At 47.3% G+C, this 20740-nt stretch overlaps 2 protein-coding genes across 2 annotated transcripts; both read left to right on the top strand.

Annotated features, from left to right (window-relative positions):
• LOC118779784 (MICOS complex subunit MIC10-like) lies at positions 1–5238 on the top strand. The gene is made up of 4 exons (XM_036532039.1): positions 1–248; positions 3966–4013; positions 4255–4364; positions 5040–5238. Exons 1-4 carry the CDS (start codon positions 185–187, stop codon positions 5046–5048), a joined length of 231 nt encoding a protein of 76 aa, XP_036387932.1. The 5' UTR covers positions 1–184; the 3' UTR covers positions 5049–5238.
• Positions 5239–9089: 3851 nt separating this feature from the next.
• Positions 9090–13822, top strand: LOC118779374 (neuroblastoma suppressor of tumorigenicity 1-like). Its single transcript, XM_036531446.1, has 4 exons — positions 9090–9425; positions 11048–11228; positions 11583–11694; positions 12278–13822. The coding sequence occupies exons 2-4, from the start codon at positions 11056–11058 to the stop codon at positions 12584–12586; spliced, it is 594 nt and encodes a 197-aa protein (XP_036387339.1). The 5' UTR covers positions 9090–9425; positions 11048–11055; the 3' UTR covers positions 12587–13822.
• Positions 13823–20740: the final 6918 nt, after the last annotated feature.

Below are 20740 nucleotides of genomic sequence, written 5' to 3'. Positions count from 1 at the left end.
CTTTGGGACTTGATCACAGTCCAAAACGTGCCTTTTAGATGATAGCGACTACATGTAATCAACGTATCTTTTTCGAGAAGCTACCAATTCTTTCCCTTTGCGATCTACTGCAAAATATTAGCCAGAGAGCCGCCTTTTGATTCAAAGACACTAGCAGAACCTTTAACATTAGTAATTTCTCAGGATGTCTGAAGAGGAACTGGGCCGGAAGTGGGATCGATGCCTCGCTAATTGTGCCGTCAAACTTGGTAAATGTTAGCTAAACCACTATAAACGCCTTTTCTTAGGCTGGTAGTTAGTTTAATAGACTTTCCCGTGTATAGTGTGGGCGCGGAGGAGTAATGTTTACCCGCCCGCTAGTTAGGTAAGAAGGTGAAAGGGGACGGGGACGTTGTGTGAGGTCAAAGCTGGCTAGTTATCCAATTCTTAAACCTTTTGCCAGCTTCCTAGTTGGCCGAAGAGATGGAGCAATTACAGAAAACTGGACACAACCGCAGTAACCTACGAGATATCTGTGTCACTGGCAATTCATGTTGTTTTATGCCATTATTCTCCAGTAGATGCGAGAGATGAGTGCATAGTAGAGTTAGCCAGCAAGCCACAAACACAGGTGCATTACACTTAGCCGTCTAGCTAGCAAGCGTGTTCTCCCGATCCATCTATCCGGGGAAAGACCCTGGCAGCTACTTTATGGGAAGGTTGGATGATGTATTTTACTGTACTATTTTGTAATTACTTGTGACTCTGCCGTGGATAGCTAGAGCCTAGTTCGCCCGCAGCCGCTGTCATGCTGTATTCTTCAGCTAGCAAGGGGCTGGAATGTAGCTATCTTCATTGCCAATCCAAATGCAGGGGGCGTGTTACGGGGCCTGACAGATTAGATTGTCGCATCACATCGCGTCACCAAAACAACTGGACACATGCTTTATTTGTTTACAATGTAACGAGTGGGCATTTGGGGACGGTTTAGTAGTATTTGATGTAAGGCCAGTTTATGTACAAAGTTCTGTCCCTGTTTTTATCTGACATTTTATGTCTATGGAGAGTACAACTGGCTGGCTCACTAGCTAGCAGCTATAGTTAGCTAACCGGTTAACGTGTTTCCTTGTGATAGTTTTTAAAGTGAGGTCATTCATATCTGAAATGGAACAAGACGAATTATATGTTGATTTAGTTCAGGTGTAACATATGCTTCCTTCCACTTGCTATGCGGTACACAGGAAATTGAATTTGAACACGTAATTCCGACCCGAATCTTTTCAGGGCTACGTACATAAACCAGCATCGCGTCCCAGACTCCTGAGATTCGTTCATTATTAGAACCTTCTTAATATTTGGGAATTGCTGTACGCAGTGAAATGAAAGTTCTGGAGCGAAACTGGTTGGTGAACACGCTCACGATCGGATGAGACATCCCTTCGACCACGTTAGAGTCGCTTCTGACTTTGCGTTCTTAACAACGGGGGTTGCCTCTCCCGATGATGGCATAGCTGGGAAAGCATCTGAAACCCACCACCAACGGCTCCATTTTCGATTAAATATTTAGAAATGCCCCACATCTTGTACCCGACCCAAAAAGCTTACCTGATGTGACTACTGTATACACATCTTAAACCACTGTGAAGAAATGGGAAACTTTTTTTCTTGACATTTCCTTTTGTGGTCGTACGGGCTTTATTATCTGTGCAGGACCAAAATGTTGGGCATCACTGACATACAAGTGAGGAATCAATGAATATGCATTTGCTGTGCAAAGCATTTGAAAAGAATGTTTAATGTTCAAAATTACAGCTGCAGTCCCTATCCCGTTTTCACTACGATGTGCTTGCATTTTTGTTGGTGGGTGAAATGGGGTAGACACAAGTATGTGTGTCTTGTGATGGTAGTGATGCTTTATTTTGTTACCACATAACATTTTATTTTAGCTTGTAATTCATTAGGTTGTGGAATGAAATATGCAACTACAGTGACTTGTAGAGCTTTCACAAACAATAGTGGTATTAAAGCACAAATTTTGAGATGCATTTTGAAACTGTTTCCAAGGCTTGCTTAGCCTCAGGGGGTACAGTGTTTGACTGCCTGCCACTGCCTCATTCTGGCTGCATTTCCAGTTATGAATATGAAGCATTATTCTCTATGTGAATATGTTGTGTAATATGCTCAATGTTGGGTTTAAGGCTGGAGACCTACAGCTAAACCAGCCCTGTCCATCTTGTACTCAGTGATTAACACAGATGATTCTTGATTTCTCTTAATTTCGTTGCAAAGGTTTGAAAAGCCTTGCTGGCTGAAAAGGGTTCAACACGCAATACCCTTTAAGGCATGCCTTGTAAACCTCAAACCGAGCTGTCGCTATGGTAAAGCATCTGGTAAAGTGATCTTACAGGGTAGGGATAATCTGTCAGTGCACCATTGCTGAATCATTTCAATGAAAGGATCTCATCCATAGCGAGAGCAGGTCCTACTGGGATCATTCAGACAAGTCAGTGTATGTTTGGTGGGGGAGATGCCCAAACTCAAATATATGGTAACTCTAATACTGCTGTCCTGTAGTTTGTGAGCAGTGGGAAACGTCCAAACCAAGAGTAATTCTGTTCCAACAGTCCTTTAAATGGGTTGTGCCGTGCTTGGGACCTTAGTGGATTATGAGAAACAGTAAGTGCGTGAGGGCTGAATTGGGATTTCCGTGAGACCGAGTGTCACGGCTCAAACTTGCTTTTAACCAATAACTCATAAGAACAAAAAGCTGTGTGTTTTCCTTTGAGTCCGGGAGTGACGAAGGGGAGGGAAGCAAGTGAGCGGGAGACTCGAAGAGAGGTGAAGGGGAACGGGAGCCGAAGCGTTTCAGAACAGGGGGGGCCAAAAAAATACAACGAAACAAGGGAGCACGTTGAGAAAAAACAACAGCAGGACGGGAAAAAGAGCGGATGAGGGGGCAGCGGAGGAAAGCGGAGGAAAAGCACTAATGTTAGACAGCACTGGTCTGTCCACCGTGATGGCAGGAGGAGGGGGGGTGGAGGTAGGAAGAGAGAGAGAGAGAGAGAGAGAGAGAGACTGCCACAGGGCCTGTTTATAACTGTATAAATCTGCAGCAGAGTCTGCAGACCCATTTGGCAGGAGGACACGCTCCGGCCCCGTGTCGGCACAGCGGCTGGAAGTTACGAGGGCGCTGGTATCTCTTTATCATCGAAACACGGCCGGGGGAGAACAGAGGGAGCGTCCAAGAGCAGGATACGGCGTGTGACCCCAATAGCAAAGGGTGGGGGTGAGGGAAGAGGGAGGTTATTTTTTCGCTCTCGCGGCCACGCTCCGCACTTGTGGATTGTATAATTGTGAATAATGTCTGACTCCTCTGGCACCGGCAGAGCGGTCATGCCGCATAACTCGCTGAATCGAATTATGGGCGAAGGGGGGGACGGTGGGGGAGTGGGTTGACAAACGTTTTGTTTTCTGCGTATTTCGCGCCGTGGCTGGGCGCGGCCTGGGAGCTCGAGCGAGGTGAAGATAAGAATGCAGTGAACACATTCCTCTCTCAATCCGTTTTACACGTTCATCCGTCTGGATTGTACTCCCCCCCTCCCAAACCAGACTCTGCAGCCCTGCCATCTATCTCTGTCTCTCTCTGCAGTTCACACTTCCCATATTCTGTGTTCCAGGCTCCCTTACACACCGCACCCCCCCCCCCCCTCTCTCTCTAATGAGCTGTCTGGCTGACAGGTGCTGTTTACCAGCTCTGGGGTTGGAGGTCACACTTCCCCCCCGTGCCTCGTTAGGCCAGATTTACTTCCGCACACATGGTGGGGGGGGGGGGTTAGAGCAGGGGATTGGGTGAAGGGGGGGTTGTCCATACCTGTAAGCTTGTGCAGGTCTCAGTTGGTTTTTGTGAATCTCTGGCTGCTTTTTTTATATATGTGGCAGTTTTTTATGTGTGTAATCCTTCTCCTGTCTTCTTCTCCTTTCCTTAGTCGCTGGGCTTGGAATCGGAGTAGTTCTCTCAGCCACGCTCTTCAAACGTGAGTGCCACCCTCCATCACCGGGGGTTGGGGTGGAGGGGGTACATCAGAGATGGGACAAGGATAGCTACTGATCTTCAGAGTACAGGCTCTGAGCAGTCTCTACAGAGAGCGGGTTTGTGACTACGGTAACTGCGGAGCCACCCAGCTTGGTCCGCGCTTGGCGTTATAGCAACGGAAGGCCCCACTGCAGAGGTAATGCGTGCACGTATGAGCTCGGTACCCTTCCTCTCGCCCGCAGGACGCACGTGGCCGGTCGCTTTTGGGTCAGGGATGGGGTTCGGCATGGCTTATGCCGACTGCCAGCACGACTTCAGGTCACCAAGCCTGCTGCATGGACACGTGGTTAAGGTAAGTGCAGCATCTCGTACACCATTGGCCAAAAAGCACAGTGCAGGCATGTGTGACAGTACAGCTCAGATGGTCCCTAAAAGTCCATCACATACAGCAGTACATTACAGTGCCGGTATTTGCTGTGTGGTCTACAGACAATGCACACACACAGAAAAGCGTCTTTGATACAAGAAGCAAAACGGTGAGACAAGGAAACTTAAATTCGCGCCAGACACAAATTGGAGTGATTTCTTCTTTATCAGTATTCGCTAGACTGTCATTGTTGGAAATGTCTTCCTGCCATTTTGGCTCTGCATTTTGTCTGAACTCCTAATGAACCTGTCTTCATTTCGGGAAGAATGACATTGCCCACTTTCGTCAGCCTTGATATGGAACAGGCCAAAATGATTGCACGCAAAAGCTGGAAACGTTCAGAACGACAATTAGGTCAAGATCAGGGTTGCATAAACAATGTGAGCAAAGCAAGGATAAAAGTCGGCCTCAGATTTTACATATATATATCATACATAGCTATATAAGACACATACATAAGACATATAACTATTTATACGTATAACAAAATTTTAGGGGGATTTGTGGGGAATTGTGGTTTAACTTGTGCAGATTAAGTTTTATTGAAGTTTTTTTAAACAGCCTCTCTCTTTCCTTCCATCCCTCTGTCCGTCTTTCCAGGAGCAGTAGAACAGTTCCAGCGAGGGACCCTAGGAGGCGCTGTCTGTTCGTTTTTTTTTGTATGTGTGTCATTTGTTCATTTGCACAGTGGTTCAGTTCGTTCTGTCCGCGCCGCCTGTCAGTGGGCTGTTCTTCTCCGGCTGGCCCACAGCTTTACTGTGGGTCCAAGCAGAACAGCTGGTGTTTATGGAATAAAACATGAAGCGTATTGACAAGGAGACATTTCCCTTATTTTCTTGTGTGTGTGTGTGAGTGTGTGTGTGTGTGTGTGTGTGTGTGTGTGTGTGTGTGTGTGTGTGTGTGTGTGAGAGAGAGACATCTGGATGACGTGTGTGTGAGCGTGTTAGACATGTGCGTGTAAACGTGCAGGATGTTTGGTGTGTATCTATGTGTGTGAGATGGGGAGTGCGTAATAGGGGGATGGTTAAGTGTAAGAATGCAGTCGGTGTCTGAGACTCAGGAGCTGGGGTTTGCAGAATAGCAGGTGGGACGTTGTGGTGCTGTGTACTATTGGACCCCTGAGGAGCGTATTTTACCTCAACGGCTCCAGGTAGAATTCAGCTGCATAAAAGGAGGACAGAATGCATGAAGTGTGAAGCTGTAGGCTGCCTATTCAGATCCCAGTGGAGAACCTGAGAAAATGTTTAATGCGTTGTTATGGCAAATTCGCAATGGATAGGAGACAATGCTTATGTTTGGATTTTGGGCCTAGTAGAATCTGAATGAAGGGACGTGTATGAGGGAAAGGGAAGAGTTACGTGTTGGGTTTGGTTGATAAAATAATCTTTTTGAAATGGATGCATTTGTTGCCCATTTCTTGCATTAGCTTTGATGTGTGGGAATGCTTTGAGGCAACATTCTGGATACCATCATGAAAGTGAAACTAACACAAAAAATACTGAAACCAGTGCAATTAAAATTCAAGCGAATCATGCTTTTTGCTTTGGCAGTTAATTGGCATACAGCAAAAGGAGCAGTTGAGCAGAGGGAGCTTTGCAATTTCCGTTTGTGCGGTTTCCGTTATGATAAAAATCCATTTCTAGTGATGGACGATCAGTTGGGTGATGATCAAAAGTGGAGTTTCGGGTTGGAGGCGGTAAAGTTGAAAAGTGTCCTCTGGTAGGGTGGAACTCGAACGCGGGGGTGTGACGGCAAGAGGAAGAGTTCCGTGTGCGTGAGCGGGCGTAAGAAGACTCCTGCACTTTTGGAAAGGGAGCCAGGATCAGCACCTGCAGCCCCGGAGGACAGAAGGAGGGGCACGTTCAACAGAGGGAGCGGGGGGGGGGGGGGGGGGGGGTTGGGGGGCGAGGCTCTAATTGTCTGAAGAACGGGGTCTTTGAAGTGCACGCCCTGTACAGTGTGCGGTGATCAGCACAAAAGGGCTGGGCCGTGCACCCCCCGTTCCATCCTCACTGGCGTCCACCTCTCAGCGATGAGTTTTGGCACAAAGCTGGCAACAGCGGAGGGCGCCAGCCAAGCCTCTGTGAGCTGTACAGGAACGAGAGAAAGGGAAGTTTGCGCAGAGAGAGCACAGCAAGGGCCCTAGGCTCAGCCCTTCTGACACGCAGGGCCTGTAATTACTGACATGCCTCCTCACTGAACACACGCACACACACACATGGAATTACACTCGGAGCAGAAGCGCTCACACACACACAGACACACACAATTAGAGAAAACGCACACACATTCCTTTACGGGGGAATGGAGACATAAACACACACACACATGCACACAATCAGAGCCAATGCGAAGGCACGCTTAAAACATTTTCATAAAGACACACACACGGTTATAATAACCTGACGACAATACCCTGCTGGACTGCCAGGATAGGTCAATGGTCAGACAGTCCCCACACGATAAAGGAAGGGTAGGAGACCAAGATGGAGTGGTTCAGGTATTGCCGATTACAGCTACACTCTCATCACTCAGAGCACAGTGGGAGTGGGAGTGAGTTATGTGTATGTCCTATGTGTAAGTGGGGTATATGGTACAAGTACACAGCCCACACAGTGTTCAGGTGTCAGTGTAGAGCAAATGAGATGGACATGATAGTGTGTGCGAGTAGTCCTGAGAGCAGTGTGTGTGTGTGTATGTGCGCGCCTGTGTGTATTTGTCCAAGCCTCTGGAGCACCAGTATGTCAGGAATGCGTTGGAATGCCAGCTCTGGGCTGGAGTTCAGCACTTATTACTAACAGGTGAGCACTACATCACACAGTATAGCACACACACTTATACACACACACCCACGCATGCATGCACCCACACACACATACGTTCTCTCACACCATAATCACTGACAAATGGATGGAGGCTCTAACTCATGTTCATGTTAACACCCTGACAGGGAAGGGAAAAAAAACACCTTGTTCCACCGTTTCTCTAAGTCCATCAAAATTATTTGTCTACCAGTGAAGCGAGAGGAAGGGGGGGGGTAGGATTGGGGGGGGGGGGGGTGGACGGAAGCCAAGGAGCACACCTGCAGAGTGAGTGAGAGCGAGATTTTCTGAGCTGTCAGGATACCTGCCCATGCCTGTCTGACAGATCCTACAGCACACAATCATAATCAGCGTAATGATCGCACGCCTGGTGAGGATAATCACAGTGGCGATCACTGATATTATCAGGAGCGACGGTCGTAACGCAGGAATGACCAATTTCCCCCGCGGTGGAGGGGACCCTCCAGTTCTCCCTTTCCCCTGAGCACCTGCTGAGCGGACAGAGAGAGGGAGAGAGGGTCGCTCCCGTGACACTCGAAGGACTGCGGCCACGTTTTTGTTTTGAGAAAAATGCAGTTTTGTACAGGTGTCTCCTCATTGGCTCTCACCCTCACACACGGTTGTCTTGACCTCATTTTACCGACACAATGCGAAAAAAACACGGCCCTGAAACAAAAGCACACACCCGAGCTGCTGCAGGTCAAGCTGGCACAGCCTGAAGAGATGCAGAAGTCCAGACAGGTGACAATACGCAGGCAATTTGAGCAGAAGGAGTTACAGGGACTATATTTCCTGTCACACCTCAACAACACAGGTGATGCAGAACACACAAGATCACACACAGGGGTTCAGACTTCATTAAAGTAGACAGTTGTTACAATACGGCAATCATGATTGCAGAACAAACAACCCATTGGTAATTCGTGTTACCAACCTCCAACAAGACATTCTAAACTGTGTCCAGCGCAATATGTCACATATCTATTCTAACTACCTGACTGAGTCAAGCTTAGACTATTTTTCTTGGTTGATTCTATTCGACATAAAATCATTGACATGACAAAACTTGCCTCAAAGAGGAAATGAGTGGTGCACTCTTTCTAACCCAAAGGTTGCAGTTCGATTCCTCGGTGGGGTAGTGCTGTTGTATCCTTGGGCAGCGTACTTAAATCTGATTTTTTTTTAAGTGAAATGCCCAGCTGTGCAAATGTACAACATTTATTAAAAACTGTAAGCCATGTAAGCTGCTCTGGATAAGAGAGTCTCCAAAGCTAACGTCATGAAACAGCAATAAGTTTTCTTTTATTTGGCCAGGGACTAAAAGGGAAGGAGCTTGCTAGGTGGGAGAGTGGATTAGGTGAAGAAGGGGAGACAGAAGAGGGGGAGAAAGATAGAATCAGTAAGTGCTTCGTGTCAGCAGATTCCCCCGATGATGGGCTCGTTACCCTTCCGTTGTGCTGGACGGCCCTATCTGAGAAAGGAAGAGAGAGGCCCCGCGTTGACGGTAAGCAGTAGGATTCAGACCTGCCAGAAGCGAATCACATTTTTCCTCTTTTTCATTTTTTTTCAAGCGTCCAGAAGACTCAGCGGGATCCCGGTCTAGCGTCGCCGCGCCTATAGCGATAGTGGGGACCACCAGAAAGAGGGGTGAAAGACACTGTCTTGAAAAAAGGAGAGAACAACCCAGTAAAACAACAGAATCTAAAGGAGAAACACAGTTTAGAAGAAAGGCAAAACTTTTGAGAGAGTTTTACGAAGAGGAAAAAGAGATAGAAGCCGTTTCGGAAAGGGGGGAGATTTAGAGGGAGAGAGGGGAGGGACCGAGTGAGTGGAAAGAAAGAGAGATAGAGCTTCTTGGGTGCGCTATCACTTCACCCTTCCCTCATCTGTCTGTCCTTCCCTGCTGGACGATGTAACTGCTTTCCCTTAGGGCTCGTGGTAACTCTGCCGCTTCTTCGTCGTTTCTGTACCAATTAATTTAGAATAATCCATTTCGTTATTGCCAGTAATTGTTCTAGTCTCGACGTGGATATCTCCCTCCGTCTCTCCGGTCTCCTGCGGGGCGGGTAGCGCGAGAGCGAGGAGAGACGGTGTGCTGAGACAGGGCAAAGGGTTTCGGAGCCTCGGTCCCCCGGTTTGTCCGCTTTTCGGGTGCCTTTCAACAGTAAGTGCACGTTTTTATTCTACATTACGTCTTTCAAAAACTCCCTTTGCGTTCTCTGCCTCTCTTCCCCTCCTTTCTTCGACCTACGTAAAAGAAAGTTGAGTTTTGCGCTCAAAATGTCAGTTTATAAACTTCATCTACCCTCTGTCCACTACTCCTGACATGTCTACAATAAACGTCGAACATGGACATCTTAAGTAAAAATGACAACGGTGGTAACAATATTGGCTTTATGCTGGCCTTATTTCTCAACCTATTTTTCCACAATATTTGTGAAGTGCGTCACCGACCATCTGAAGTCAGACGAGGCAAACTGTAACAGGAAACTAATTAACCAATTACTTAAGTAATCAACTAACTTCTACAGTGTCTAATTACTGTTCTTAACAGAAGCGAGCCTGATATCAACCGTGAATTTTCCTGTTTTTTGTTGGAATTTACTTTCCGTGTTGGGTTTGCAAATATTTTCTTTACGAATGGCTATAATTTGGGAATCGTGGTACGTTTTGTTGAAACGAACATGAAAACTATGAGACTGTTAGATGTAATTATTTACTTTCTAGCTCCTGCCCATGGTTTCTCACGCACTCTCTCCCTCTTAGCGCCGCGGGGTATTTGGTAGGTGGAGAGGGAGAGCGTTATTGTATACCTGGGGAATGTTATTAGGGCGAGGGTATGATGTTCTTATATCTAAATGTACGTCTTATTCAGCCTATCAGATAGAGTATAACCGGTAATACATAATCATGAAGTATGGTACTAAAGGCTCAGCTTTTAAAGGAGCGAGAAAGAAGCTTCTAGGGACACACCACTACGTAGCGTTCCAGTTTATTGAAGTCAGGTGGTTTCAGGCAGACAGCACGGCTCCTTCAGTCAGCGCAAACTGCTCGTCTTGTTTTGTTCGACTCTTGGCCGTCGGAGCCAGTTTTTATCGTGTGGACATATTAACTGACATGTTTATCTTCTTATTTTATCAGTGTGTGGACAGAGTGGTGACGTGCGTTATACAACAAAGTGCTGTACCGTTTAAGAGACAGCCAAGAAACTCAAGATGCCAATAATCACAGCTTCCCCGTTCTCTTGCCGCCCCCCATCTCCCTTTCCTTTTAAAACCGAAAGATGTTCTTTTTGTGTAACTAATATCAACAGTGTCAAATCTACAACAAACAAACTGTCCTCTCAGAGGGATCAGCTAATGAGCAATTGCTCTCCCCTCCCATTTCCCTGCGTGTATTTCAGCGTTAGGCTCTTGCTAATATTAGAAACTCCAGTCATTGTATTGTCTGCTCTTTTGGCAAGTAAAGTTAAGAAAACTGTTCTGGTGAGGACTGGTTTTGTGGAGAGCATATGAATGCAATTAACCCAGCAACAATGGCTTTAAGCGCTGTGCCGCCAGTGATTCTTATTGGGTGTTAACCTGTCCCTGCCATATTAATCTTTACTGCCCAGAATTCATTTAAAAACACAAAAACAGTAATTTCTAAAATACCATTACATGACAGTGCATGTGAAATTAGACCAGCTGGTACACTGTTTCTCCAAGCAACAGTATTATACTGTATGGCAATTAATAATTCATAGTAATTAAACCAACAATAATGATTTTACACAACTCCCTCCAGGTGCAGTCATGTGGCAGCGTGCTGTGATTGGCTACACGCTGTTGGCGCTGTGCGCGGCGGCTCCGCCCCCCCACATCAACCGCCTGGCGCTGTTCCCTGACAAGAGCGCCTGGTGCGAGGCCAAGAACATCACCCAAATCGTCGGCCACACCGGCTGCCAGCCCCGGTCCATACAAAACAGGTCAGCGCAGCACGGACCCTCCATATGCTGCGCGGTCACGCCAAAGCGCCGGCATGTTTGTACTGACACACGCAGTGAGACGCGTGCTGTTTAACCACACAAACACGCGCACACACGCAGCCCTGATGCCTACAGATGTACCATCTTTCAACGAGCTTTGCGAAGTGAACTTTGAACTTGTTCTATGTAAGTTGCTCTGGACGAGAGCATTTGCCAAATGACAAAAGACCAGGTCTTAGCAAATGTGCCGTGGCATAGTAACAGAGAACTATCCTCTGCAGCTGCGCTGTTAAAGGGTGTCACTGCAGTTTTGGCTCACCTTCCTCTCTCCCGTCCTTCGCTCCCCTCTCTCAGGGCCTGTCTGGGGCAGTGCTTCAGCTACAGCGTACCCAACACGTTCCCGCAGTCCACCGAGTCCCTGGTGCACTGCGACTCCTGCATGCCCGCGCAGACGCAGTGGGAGGTGGTGAGTACCGACCCCTGTCTCTCTGCGCACGTCTGCGCAGGCGGTTTGTTCTCATGCCATTGGTGTGATGCTGCCCTGACCCATGCGCCCCCCCCGCCCCCACCCCCAGACAGCCCCCCCCCCCCGTGTTTACAGTGCCACGTCCCGTCCCCTCTCTCCCATGTCCAGCCTCACTCCTGCACGCTCCGCATGACTGGGCCGCGACCCCGTGAAGTGTGTGTGTCTGTGTGCGTGTGTGGCCGCGTGTGTGTGCTGAGTGCTTTTCAGTGGCTAAGACTGGTCTGATGGCAAACAGTTTAGCTTTTGTCCAGATGTTTTGTTTCTCTGCCCATGAGTCTGAACCCTGTGTCTGTGGTAGCACTACCCTCCCTCAGACAGCATGACTGGAGGGGGAAAGAGTACTTTCTGGTCAAGTGTTTAATTAGGGTGGTACATACTAATGAGTGCCTGCACTGACCTTTGAGCACCAACCACGAGCTAGCTAAGTTTCAGCAACAGTGAGGAGAGAGCCTGGTGCTGTGTGCTCACCCTGGCAGGGGTTGGTGCGGTCGCCACGGTGACCGTGCCCCGTTTTCCTCCACAGGTCACCCTGGAGTGCCCGGGCAGCGAGGAGGCGCCCCGCGTGGACAAGCTGGTGGAGCGCATCCTTCACTGCAGCTGCCAGTCCTGCAGCAAGGAGGCCGGCCAGGAGGGGGCGCTGCTGCAGCTCTACCCCTCCGAGACCGCCCCCGAGCCCCCGCCCCCCGCCGGCAGCAACCACGCCCACCTGCCGGCCCACCACGACGGCCACGCCGAGGCGCACGCGCACGATCCGCACCCGCAGCACGAGCACACGGACACGCACACACACACGCACCCCCACACGCACACGCACACCCCGGCGGGGGGGTAGGGAGGAACGGGAAGCCTCAGCTGTCCTCCTCTCGCCTTCCCTCCCTCTGTTTTTCGGTTTTGGCCTCCCTCCGTTAACTGATCCACTTTTTCTAACCCTGTATTTCATTTTTTGTCAACCTCAGTCCCTCCGTACCAGCCCCTCCCCTGAGTGGCCTCGTCTGCCCTGTCTCCTGTCACTCTCTCGATATGACACGACTAAAGCACTTTTAAAGCTCCCACTCGACTTTCTAAGGAAACTGCACAGAGATGAAACACACACACTTGCACATACCCATCCACACATAGCTATGCTTACAACCACAGGTACAAACATATACACGCACTGAAATGCGAGCACGCACACACACACACACACACACACACACACACACGCACACATAGCAACACACAAACACCCTCATACTCTCACACACTCCAGAAAAGTCAGGACATACCGATAGTCCCCACTTCTTGCCTGCTACACAACGCCGCCATCTCTAGTCTCCCCGTGCTAGGGCTTAGGGGCCTACACTCACTTTCTCAGCACTTGGCTTTAGATTATAGAACCTGTAATCTCACTTGTGTAAACCTGTGTGTTAGAACAAAATAAACTGTAGAGTCACATACCACTCCGGCTTTTCACCTATGTCTTTTGTCAGAATGCTTTCTAAACAGACAAAAAATGTTTGTATTGGGGTGTGGAAAAATTGGGAACTACATTTAATCACCTTTATAAGCAAATGCTGTACTCTTTTATTGGGCAAGTTATATTGTCAAGTTTATTACTGGTGTGTTACTGTTAGATTTGTGGTAGGGGAATAGCACTGAATTGATCGATTGGGTGAACCAGCTGAAGCTTTGATTTGAAACAAAATATTTTTTAAGGTAATTGAAAATGTATGAACACGATTTTTACTTAATTAAGTGAGCTGACACATTGCATACAAGATACACGTGTGCAAAGTTCAATCAAACGTGTGCAAAAACGGTAAGGGAAGCTTTACATGTGGGCCACTTGCAGGATAGATTCAAGGGTAGGGATAGCATGCATCAGACAGAAATATAATGGACAACACTGGTTTGGGAAAGATGACTTTACAGCATAGCTGAAGGCAACAATAATTTCAGTATATTTCAAAGTATTACTGCAAGTATTATCTGTAAACCCTTTGATATGGAACTGCTACTTTATTCTTGTAAGTAAACCAATAAATCTGTAGATCAAATATTCTAAATTAAAGTATCAAAAGAAAAATACTTGACTGATATCCCTTGATTTTCTTATTAACATCAAAGTAGTCTCTTTGAAAAGGATGACCTGTGGAAAAACATACTGTAGGAATTTGAAAGTTAGATGGCATCCTCTGGTGGTCATTTTGCGGAACTAACACCCAAGCTGAAATTGAGAAGCGTTCAAGCTCTGGATTCGTGAGTGCTGCTGCCCTCTATTGGCAGCTATGGAGAGCTGTTAGTTCAAGAACTAAGTTAAAGGCCCAACTTCTCACGTTTCACTGGGAGAGAAACACAGGCAGGAGACCGATTGCAGAGGCACGTAAGCGAGTGGGGTCTGTGATAAGCACAGACGTTAAAGAGCCTTGACAGCATACTTACAGAGAAATTCCCTCGGAGACCAGCACTTGAATATCTAGCATGTTGAAAGAAACCCTGTACTGCAAGAAATATTTTTTCTCATTTTAACATAAAAACCCTTTACACATGGTTCTTATTTTTCTACTGTATAACTGTTCTTATCATTATGATAAGAAATAAATACTGTGTTTCTGACAAACTCGAGTCCCGTGTGATTTTTCTTCTCATCACAATAAGATGAGTAATAAAAAACACAAAAGAAATGTAATCCCAAATACTTCATTGTCATTTTAACATAAAATACCTTAAAATGAGATTTTTTTTCTTGTAAGAAAATGTTTTCTTTTCAGTGCTGGGTCAACCTCTTCTCTACTGCAGCCAGAGCTGTCTTTACTGACCTCAGTGATTTACCACCCTGGATAACTCAGAGATGTAACTACAGATATAGAGGGCAGGTCTAACTCAGCCCAACATGCTGGAGTTGGGTGGGGAGTTGGCGGGGGGGGGATGGGGGGGTGCAGGGGCAATGTGAGCACAAACTGGGGCACTGGGGCGCGCTCTACCTGGGGCAGAAATAATGATACACCCTGCCAAACAGCACTGCCAAAGGTAGCCATACCTCCTCCCATGCACTCGTCACCTCCTTCCTGCCCTGGGGATATGATGTGCTTCCCCGACTTCCACGCCCTGTTGGCATTGTGGAGAGGCAGGCCAGACAGGTAATGGCACTTAGAAAAAAAAAAAGTGGATAGATCACAAAAGTCACTTTTTATGGACACAGGCTGTTACTGGGGGAAATTTTAGTTTTCCTTCTTTCTGGTTTTTTTTTGCATGTTTCTGTAATTTTTGATCTTAGGCGCTTTGTTATGACAGGCACATTGAATGCATGCTGTTTTGATTAAATTAAAAGAAAAAAGCAACACAAGAGAAAACATATTGCTACAAAAAAAACAGCAACTGAAGTCTGTACTTGAGACTGTTTGTACTAGACTGTTCTTTTACGGCATCCAGGTGATCTGGTGACAAACCAGCCAAGGTGGTGACATTTCCGGAGCCTTCAGGGGGAGACCAGTGATCAACTGCTAGCAGCCCCCTGTGCACAGGTGAGAGCTGCACACAATAAACGCAGTGGAAACTGACACAAGGCAGCACAATAGAGGATAGGAAACACCAAAGCTGCTACGGGTACGATTCTAGCGCGCATGTGACTGCGAGTGCGTATGCGCGCGGCCCTTTCTCCTCGGCGCATATCGCTTTCACGGAAAAGGGAGTGACTCACAAAGACTGTTGATACACCGGATACACAACTTGCCCATCACAACACGGCGAAGAGAAGGAGCAGGGTGACGCATTCGCCTGCACAGGGAGAGGAGCCCTTTACAAGAAACGATTACCGCGCGGAGACTTCTGGAAAGAGGAGAGGGGAAGGAATACGAGAAAATGAAAAACAGGGGAGGGAGGGTGTCAAAGATCAGCAGAAGAGTGGCTGAATTAAAGCAGAGAAGATGCTTCAGACGTTATCAGCGCTCGAAAAGCTCACCATTACTTGATTGGCACAAGGAGTGCAGAGACACATTATTCATTGTGCATTCATTCAATCATTCAATACCAACTTTTCAGCAACCCCCCCCCCCCCTCCAAAAAAACCCCCACATATTCTGCGTGTGTTTTCAATACAGAGTTTTTCCTTACCCGCAGTGGCCTGGTAATGAGGACGGATGAATAATTTAGCTCAGGGAGTTATGATGAGCAGATGAGCACACGCTGGTGCTCTCGCAGATATTCCACCACATCTGTGACGTGTCGAGAAGAACATGTGACTATTGAATCGTGAGGGATATGTACAGTCTGTTCTCCTTCGACAAAAGGCATCGCCTGACCCTCTCTCTCCACCACCAACCAGCCAAGCCTCGTCTTACCCCCTCTAGTCCAGACTCTCTCTCAGTCCTCAGTGAGCAGGTACTGAAGGCTAGTCATTGACAGAGCAGGAGGAGCCTCTACATAGTAGGGGCTCCTTTACAGAGAAAGGGCAGCCCTGCACCAGACAGGAGCCCTGTACCAGTCGTGGGGCCCTGTGGAGAGTACCAGAGAACTGTAGAGAGAATGGGGGTCTCCTGTAGAGGCCAAAGGGAGCTGTGGAGAGTAGGGTTGGCCTGTTTAGAGTTGGGGACCCTGTAGATAGTATGGGAGAACTATAGAGAGTATGGGAGAACTATAGAGTATGGGAGAACTGTAGAGACAATGAGATAACTTTAGACAGTATGGTAAAACTTTACAGGGTATGGGAGAACTTTAGAGAGTATGGGAGAACTGTAGAGACAATGAGATAACTTTAGACAGTATGGTAAAACTTTACAGGGTATGGGAGAACTGTAGAGAGTAGGGGAGAAGTGCAGAGAGTAGGGGGGCCCTGTATAGGGATGGGGCCCTGATGACAGGTCTGCCACTGCAGGGCCCCTGTTTCAGCTCTTCAATGCCAGGCTGTCTTCCTTTATCCAGGTCAGTGTGCTGGCTGTGTACCTCTCTGCTGCAGAGATGAGAAGGTTTGCTATGTCATAGCACACTACAGCTGTGCCTGTCCCTCTTGTCAGCACAGAAGGGGGTCGGTCTGAAGCCATGGCGGGAGTGCTATGTGGGCCACTCGATACCGAAGGTCACAACAGAGGTATCGCCTCCACCCAAAAACGGGCTGGGACGCAGTCTGCCACCAGAGACGGCCGGAGTGGAAAATATGAAAGAGCCCAGGAAATGAAGGCGGGAATGAAAGGCCTTTGTTTAATACAATACATTTCCACACTGTGATCTCTCACTCTTTCTCAGTCTCACCAACCCAGCTGCCTCTCTCTGTTCACGCTGGATACAGCAGAGATAACAGGAGCTCTGCTCTCTCCTGTGTGTGTGTATGCATTTTGTTTTCGGCATTGCGTTGTGTCTTGTTTTGTATTGTGTAGTGTTGGGATGTGTTGTGTTGTCTTCTGTGGTGAAAGGTTACTTTAGGTTGTGTTTGGTATCAGTTGCATTGTGCTGTTTGTGTTGGGATGTGTTGTATTGGGGACTGTTTCTGGGATTGATCTTCGCTCTGGTCATGATTGTGGGTTACATACTGTCTCAATGTGCTGGCTTCTCTCCCACTCAAGAAGTCTGTGTCTGAGTGTTTCATACCCTTTCCTTCCTTGTGCTGTGTGAGTGTATCTTCTTCCTCACTCACCTGGACTTGCTGCTCATTCACTTCAATGGCCAAGCACCCAGACCCCTGCTGTCCGCCCCCAGTACAAACGGGACGCCAGGTTCGCACCGAGGACTTTGCCACACCCCCCACCTCATTCACCCGCCACGCCTCCTCCATCCAATCACCTATACAACACCAGGGAGCCTCAATTACCCACGATCCCTCATCCCTGATGCCGTACCCACTGCGGCCCCCCGCCGCGGCCGCAGACTCGCTCACCCCGTTTGACACTGAGCATGCTGGGAGCTGCCATTAAGCGCACGCTGAGAGCTGCCATTACTCTCACCCAATTAGATGGACACGCTTGACAGAACAGCCGAACCCTGGGGGAGGGTGGTGGAATGAGAAGGGGGGGTGGGGGGTAATGGAGGGCCAGTGTGGGGGCTCACAGATGCCCTGCGAGGGACACAGAAGTAGGCTACGGGGACAGCCGAGGGGAAAAGGTTGTTTAGTGAAGACGAGGGGAGAGGAGAGGAGAGGAGAAGAAGGGAGAGGAGAGGAGAGGAGAGGAAAGGAACAAAGCTGTGTTTGCGTGGCCCTTGCCTTCGCCGTGGGCCCGAGTCAGTGGGTGGCGCCGAATGAACAGGCCTGCAATCAGAGCGTACTGTTCGGTCAGATAAAGGGGGGGGTGGGGGGTGGAGGCAATCTGGACAACCTCAGCTGTGAGACAACTTAATGAAAGTCAAGGCTGAACCACTTCATCAAAGGGAGGGGGGGGGGGGGGTACAAATTGAAAACTTTGTCATGTTTGTGATGGAAACAGATATGAAATGAACAGAAACGCTATCCTGTCCTCCGAAGCAGTTTTTTTGGCTGTAGACTAATCCTTTGTACCACTCTGCAGTAGACACACTGATACGTACAGCCCTTTCCATGTCTGCCCCGTGAAGCACTCGCAGCGCCGAACTCCCCTGATGATGATCTAATGTTAGAGATAAGCGGCATTACACGACTGGAACATTAGAGGGTTTGGGAGGGTAATGTTCCTGCTCTCTCGCGCTCGCTCTCCCTCTCTCCAGCTTCCAGCTAAAAACAAGTTCAACAGGGCAGTGAGAGGAAAGAAGGAATTTAATTATTGAATACCTCTCTCTAACACAATCAAATTCGCAACACATATTGCTGGTATATGAAGCTGACACTCCTAAATCAAGTGCAATGCCCCCGTGTGGTGACAATGTGACATGACAAGGATTGCAGCTCTTGAAATTGGCTGCGTAAGTATCGTTTACAAAAATGATGGATGGATTGGTGATATGTCACGATGTAATAAAGAAAGAGGACAAGCCAGAAATACAATCCCATGTACTAAACTTATTTGCTTTATTTTCTGCTTAAATTGTTACGCTTAAAATGGATAGCTGTGGGTTAAGTAAAATAAGCTTTTGATGGTATGATCACGTATGAAAATTTAACAATGTAAGAGAGTGAAAAACTATATTTAAAAATATATTTAAAAAAAACATTTAACAAAACTGAAAATGTTAGAAACACAGCATCGTTGGTGCTTGATGGCAGATTTCCAGTGTGAGTACCAGTAAAAAGGAGCTGCTTTGTGACCACAAAGAAAAGTCCAATAAATCATTTACAATAATTTACAATAATTCAAGACTATTACAGAGCTAATGAAGTGTGGAAAATATGGAGCATTGGTTTAAAACGTGACATAACAGTGCTGTGATACAATCATGTACTGTATTTTTAACTAGAGAATTCTATTGCCAAAACAGAATTATTCTGGTTAATAATACCAGTAATACTGTGTACTAACCTGAAAATCAAAATGTATAGTCATTGAAAAAGCATTATCACCAGTGATATTTTATTCACAAAGCTAGTCAAAGGGAAGTTAATGACAAAAGAGAAATGCTGCTGCCGCCCGCTGGCTGAAACCGGTACTGCAATCGGACAGTTCGTGCTACGACACACACAGCGCCAAAGTGACTGGAGTGAAACTCTGCCTGATTGCTCCCTTCGGGGAACTATTGTTTGGAAGGCAGCGTCAGAGCCAGACAGTCTCTGCCAGTCCAGCCTACGTCACTTTCACTCTGGAGCTGAGAGCTAGCATTACATCCACTGACATATGAATAATTATATCAAAGATCAGTGATTACATCCAGATGAGGGAGCACTGTCTCTCCGGCCAAGAACACGGCATTTAAATTACATTTTACGCTCGTTCATAATTAAGATTTAAATTAAATCAGACACGAGTCAACTGACAAGAAATTACACAGTTAAGGTGGGAGTTTGTGTTGTGGGAGAAATACTATAAAGTTACAGGAAGAAAGTGAATTTACAGAACCTCTTAAAATGCATACAAGACGTAGCTATAAAGGGAAAAGATATAGAAATCACCCATTGTGTGTGTTAAACGTAGAATTACTGCTTCATGTATAAATCATTAACAAAAAGACACAATGGAGGAGCCTTGGAGGGGAGTGAAGGTCCTGGCCATTCCAGATGTTTAGGATAAGGAAGACTGCCTTTCGCCACAGTTCATGTGCTCTCTACGGAGGCTGCAGGGATGGATTTACGATTCGAGCCGGGCGAGGGATCAGATCTGGGTTGTCTTGACCTGCAGTAAAATGGGTCACTCACTTTTTGGTCATGGAAACGAGTCCAATTTGAAAGGCGAGCGAAAAGGAAATAGCTCGCTAGCGTTTGTGTTTCGTTCCGTTCCATGAAACAGAACTGCACTTGTGAGCGGCACACAGGCGTAAAACGTCGTTTTCGTTTCGAGCTTCGATGGCAAACGGGAATCTGGGTACGAAGTAGGTCTTAGCGTCCTGTCATGTCGGCCGTTGACATCAAGACACGAACTCATCCTCATCTGAAGCCGTGGTTCCCTCAGAAGGGTTCGTTAAGTTGTCATTGGAAAGATTAATGGACTCAGCCTATGCCAACATCACGCGATATCATCAACCACTATTCCGGCGGCTCCACCTTAAGAACCTGCTGGATACTCCTCGGCTGTGTGGCATGCATGCATCCAACAATTTCTCAAAGGCTTTTCGAGGCCAGAAATATTATTTTCCATGTGATTTAAGGAAGACGAGTAAAGATAACTGTAACCATGTGTTATTTAAACCTTTTTTTGTGTTTGCCAAGAGTGCGCAGCTCAAGGCTTTCACTTCAGACAGGCAGGATATCAGGGCGCATTGCAAAGTTATTTTCCTTGCTTTCATGCTGCGAATAAACCAGTAAGACAGTAAGACAATGTCGACTTTATGAAACTCAAACAGCAACATTCCTTAAAATCGATGCAGAGCAAGCCTAGGACCGCCAGTTTTCGTTGCTTCATATTCAGTGGGATCAGTGTCTTTCGGCCCCCGAGGGCGAATCGCTCTTCTAGAC

Source organism: Megalops cyprinoides, chromosome 6, assembly GCF_013368585.1.
Source record: "Megalops cyprinoides isolate fMegCyp1 chromosome 6, fMegCyp1.pri, whole genome shotgun sequence".
NCBI classification, from domain to species: Eukaryota; Metazoa; Chordata; class Actinopteri; order Elopiformes; family Megalopidae; genus Megalops; species Megalops cyprinoides.
This window is presented reverse-complemented; position numbering and strand designations above follow the sequence as displayed.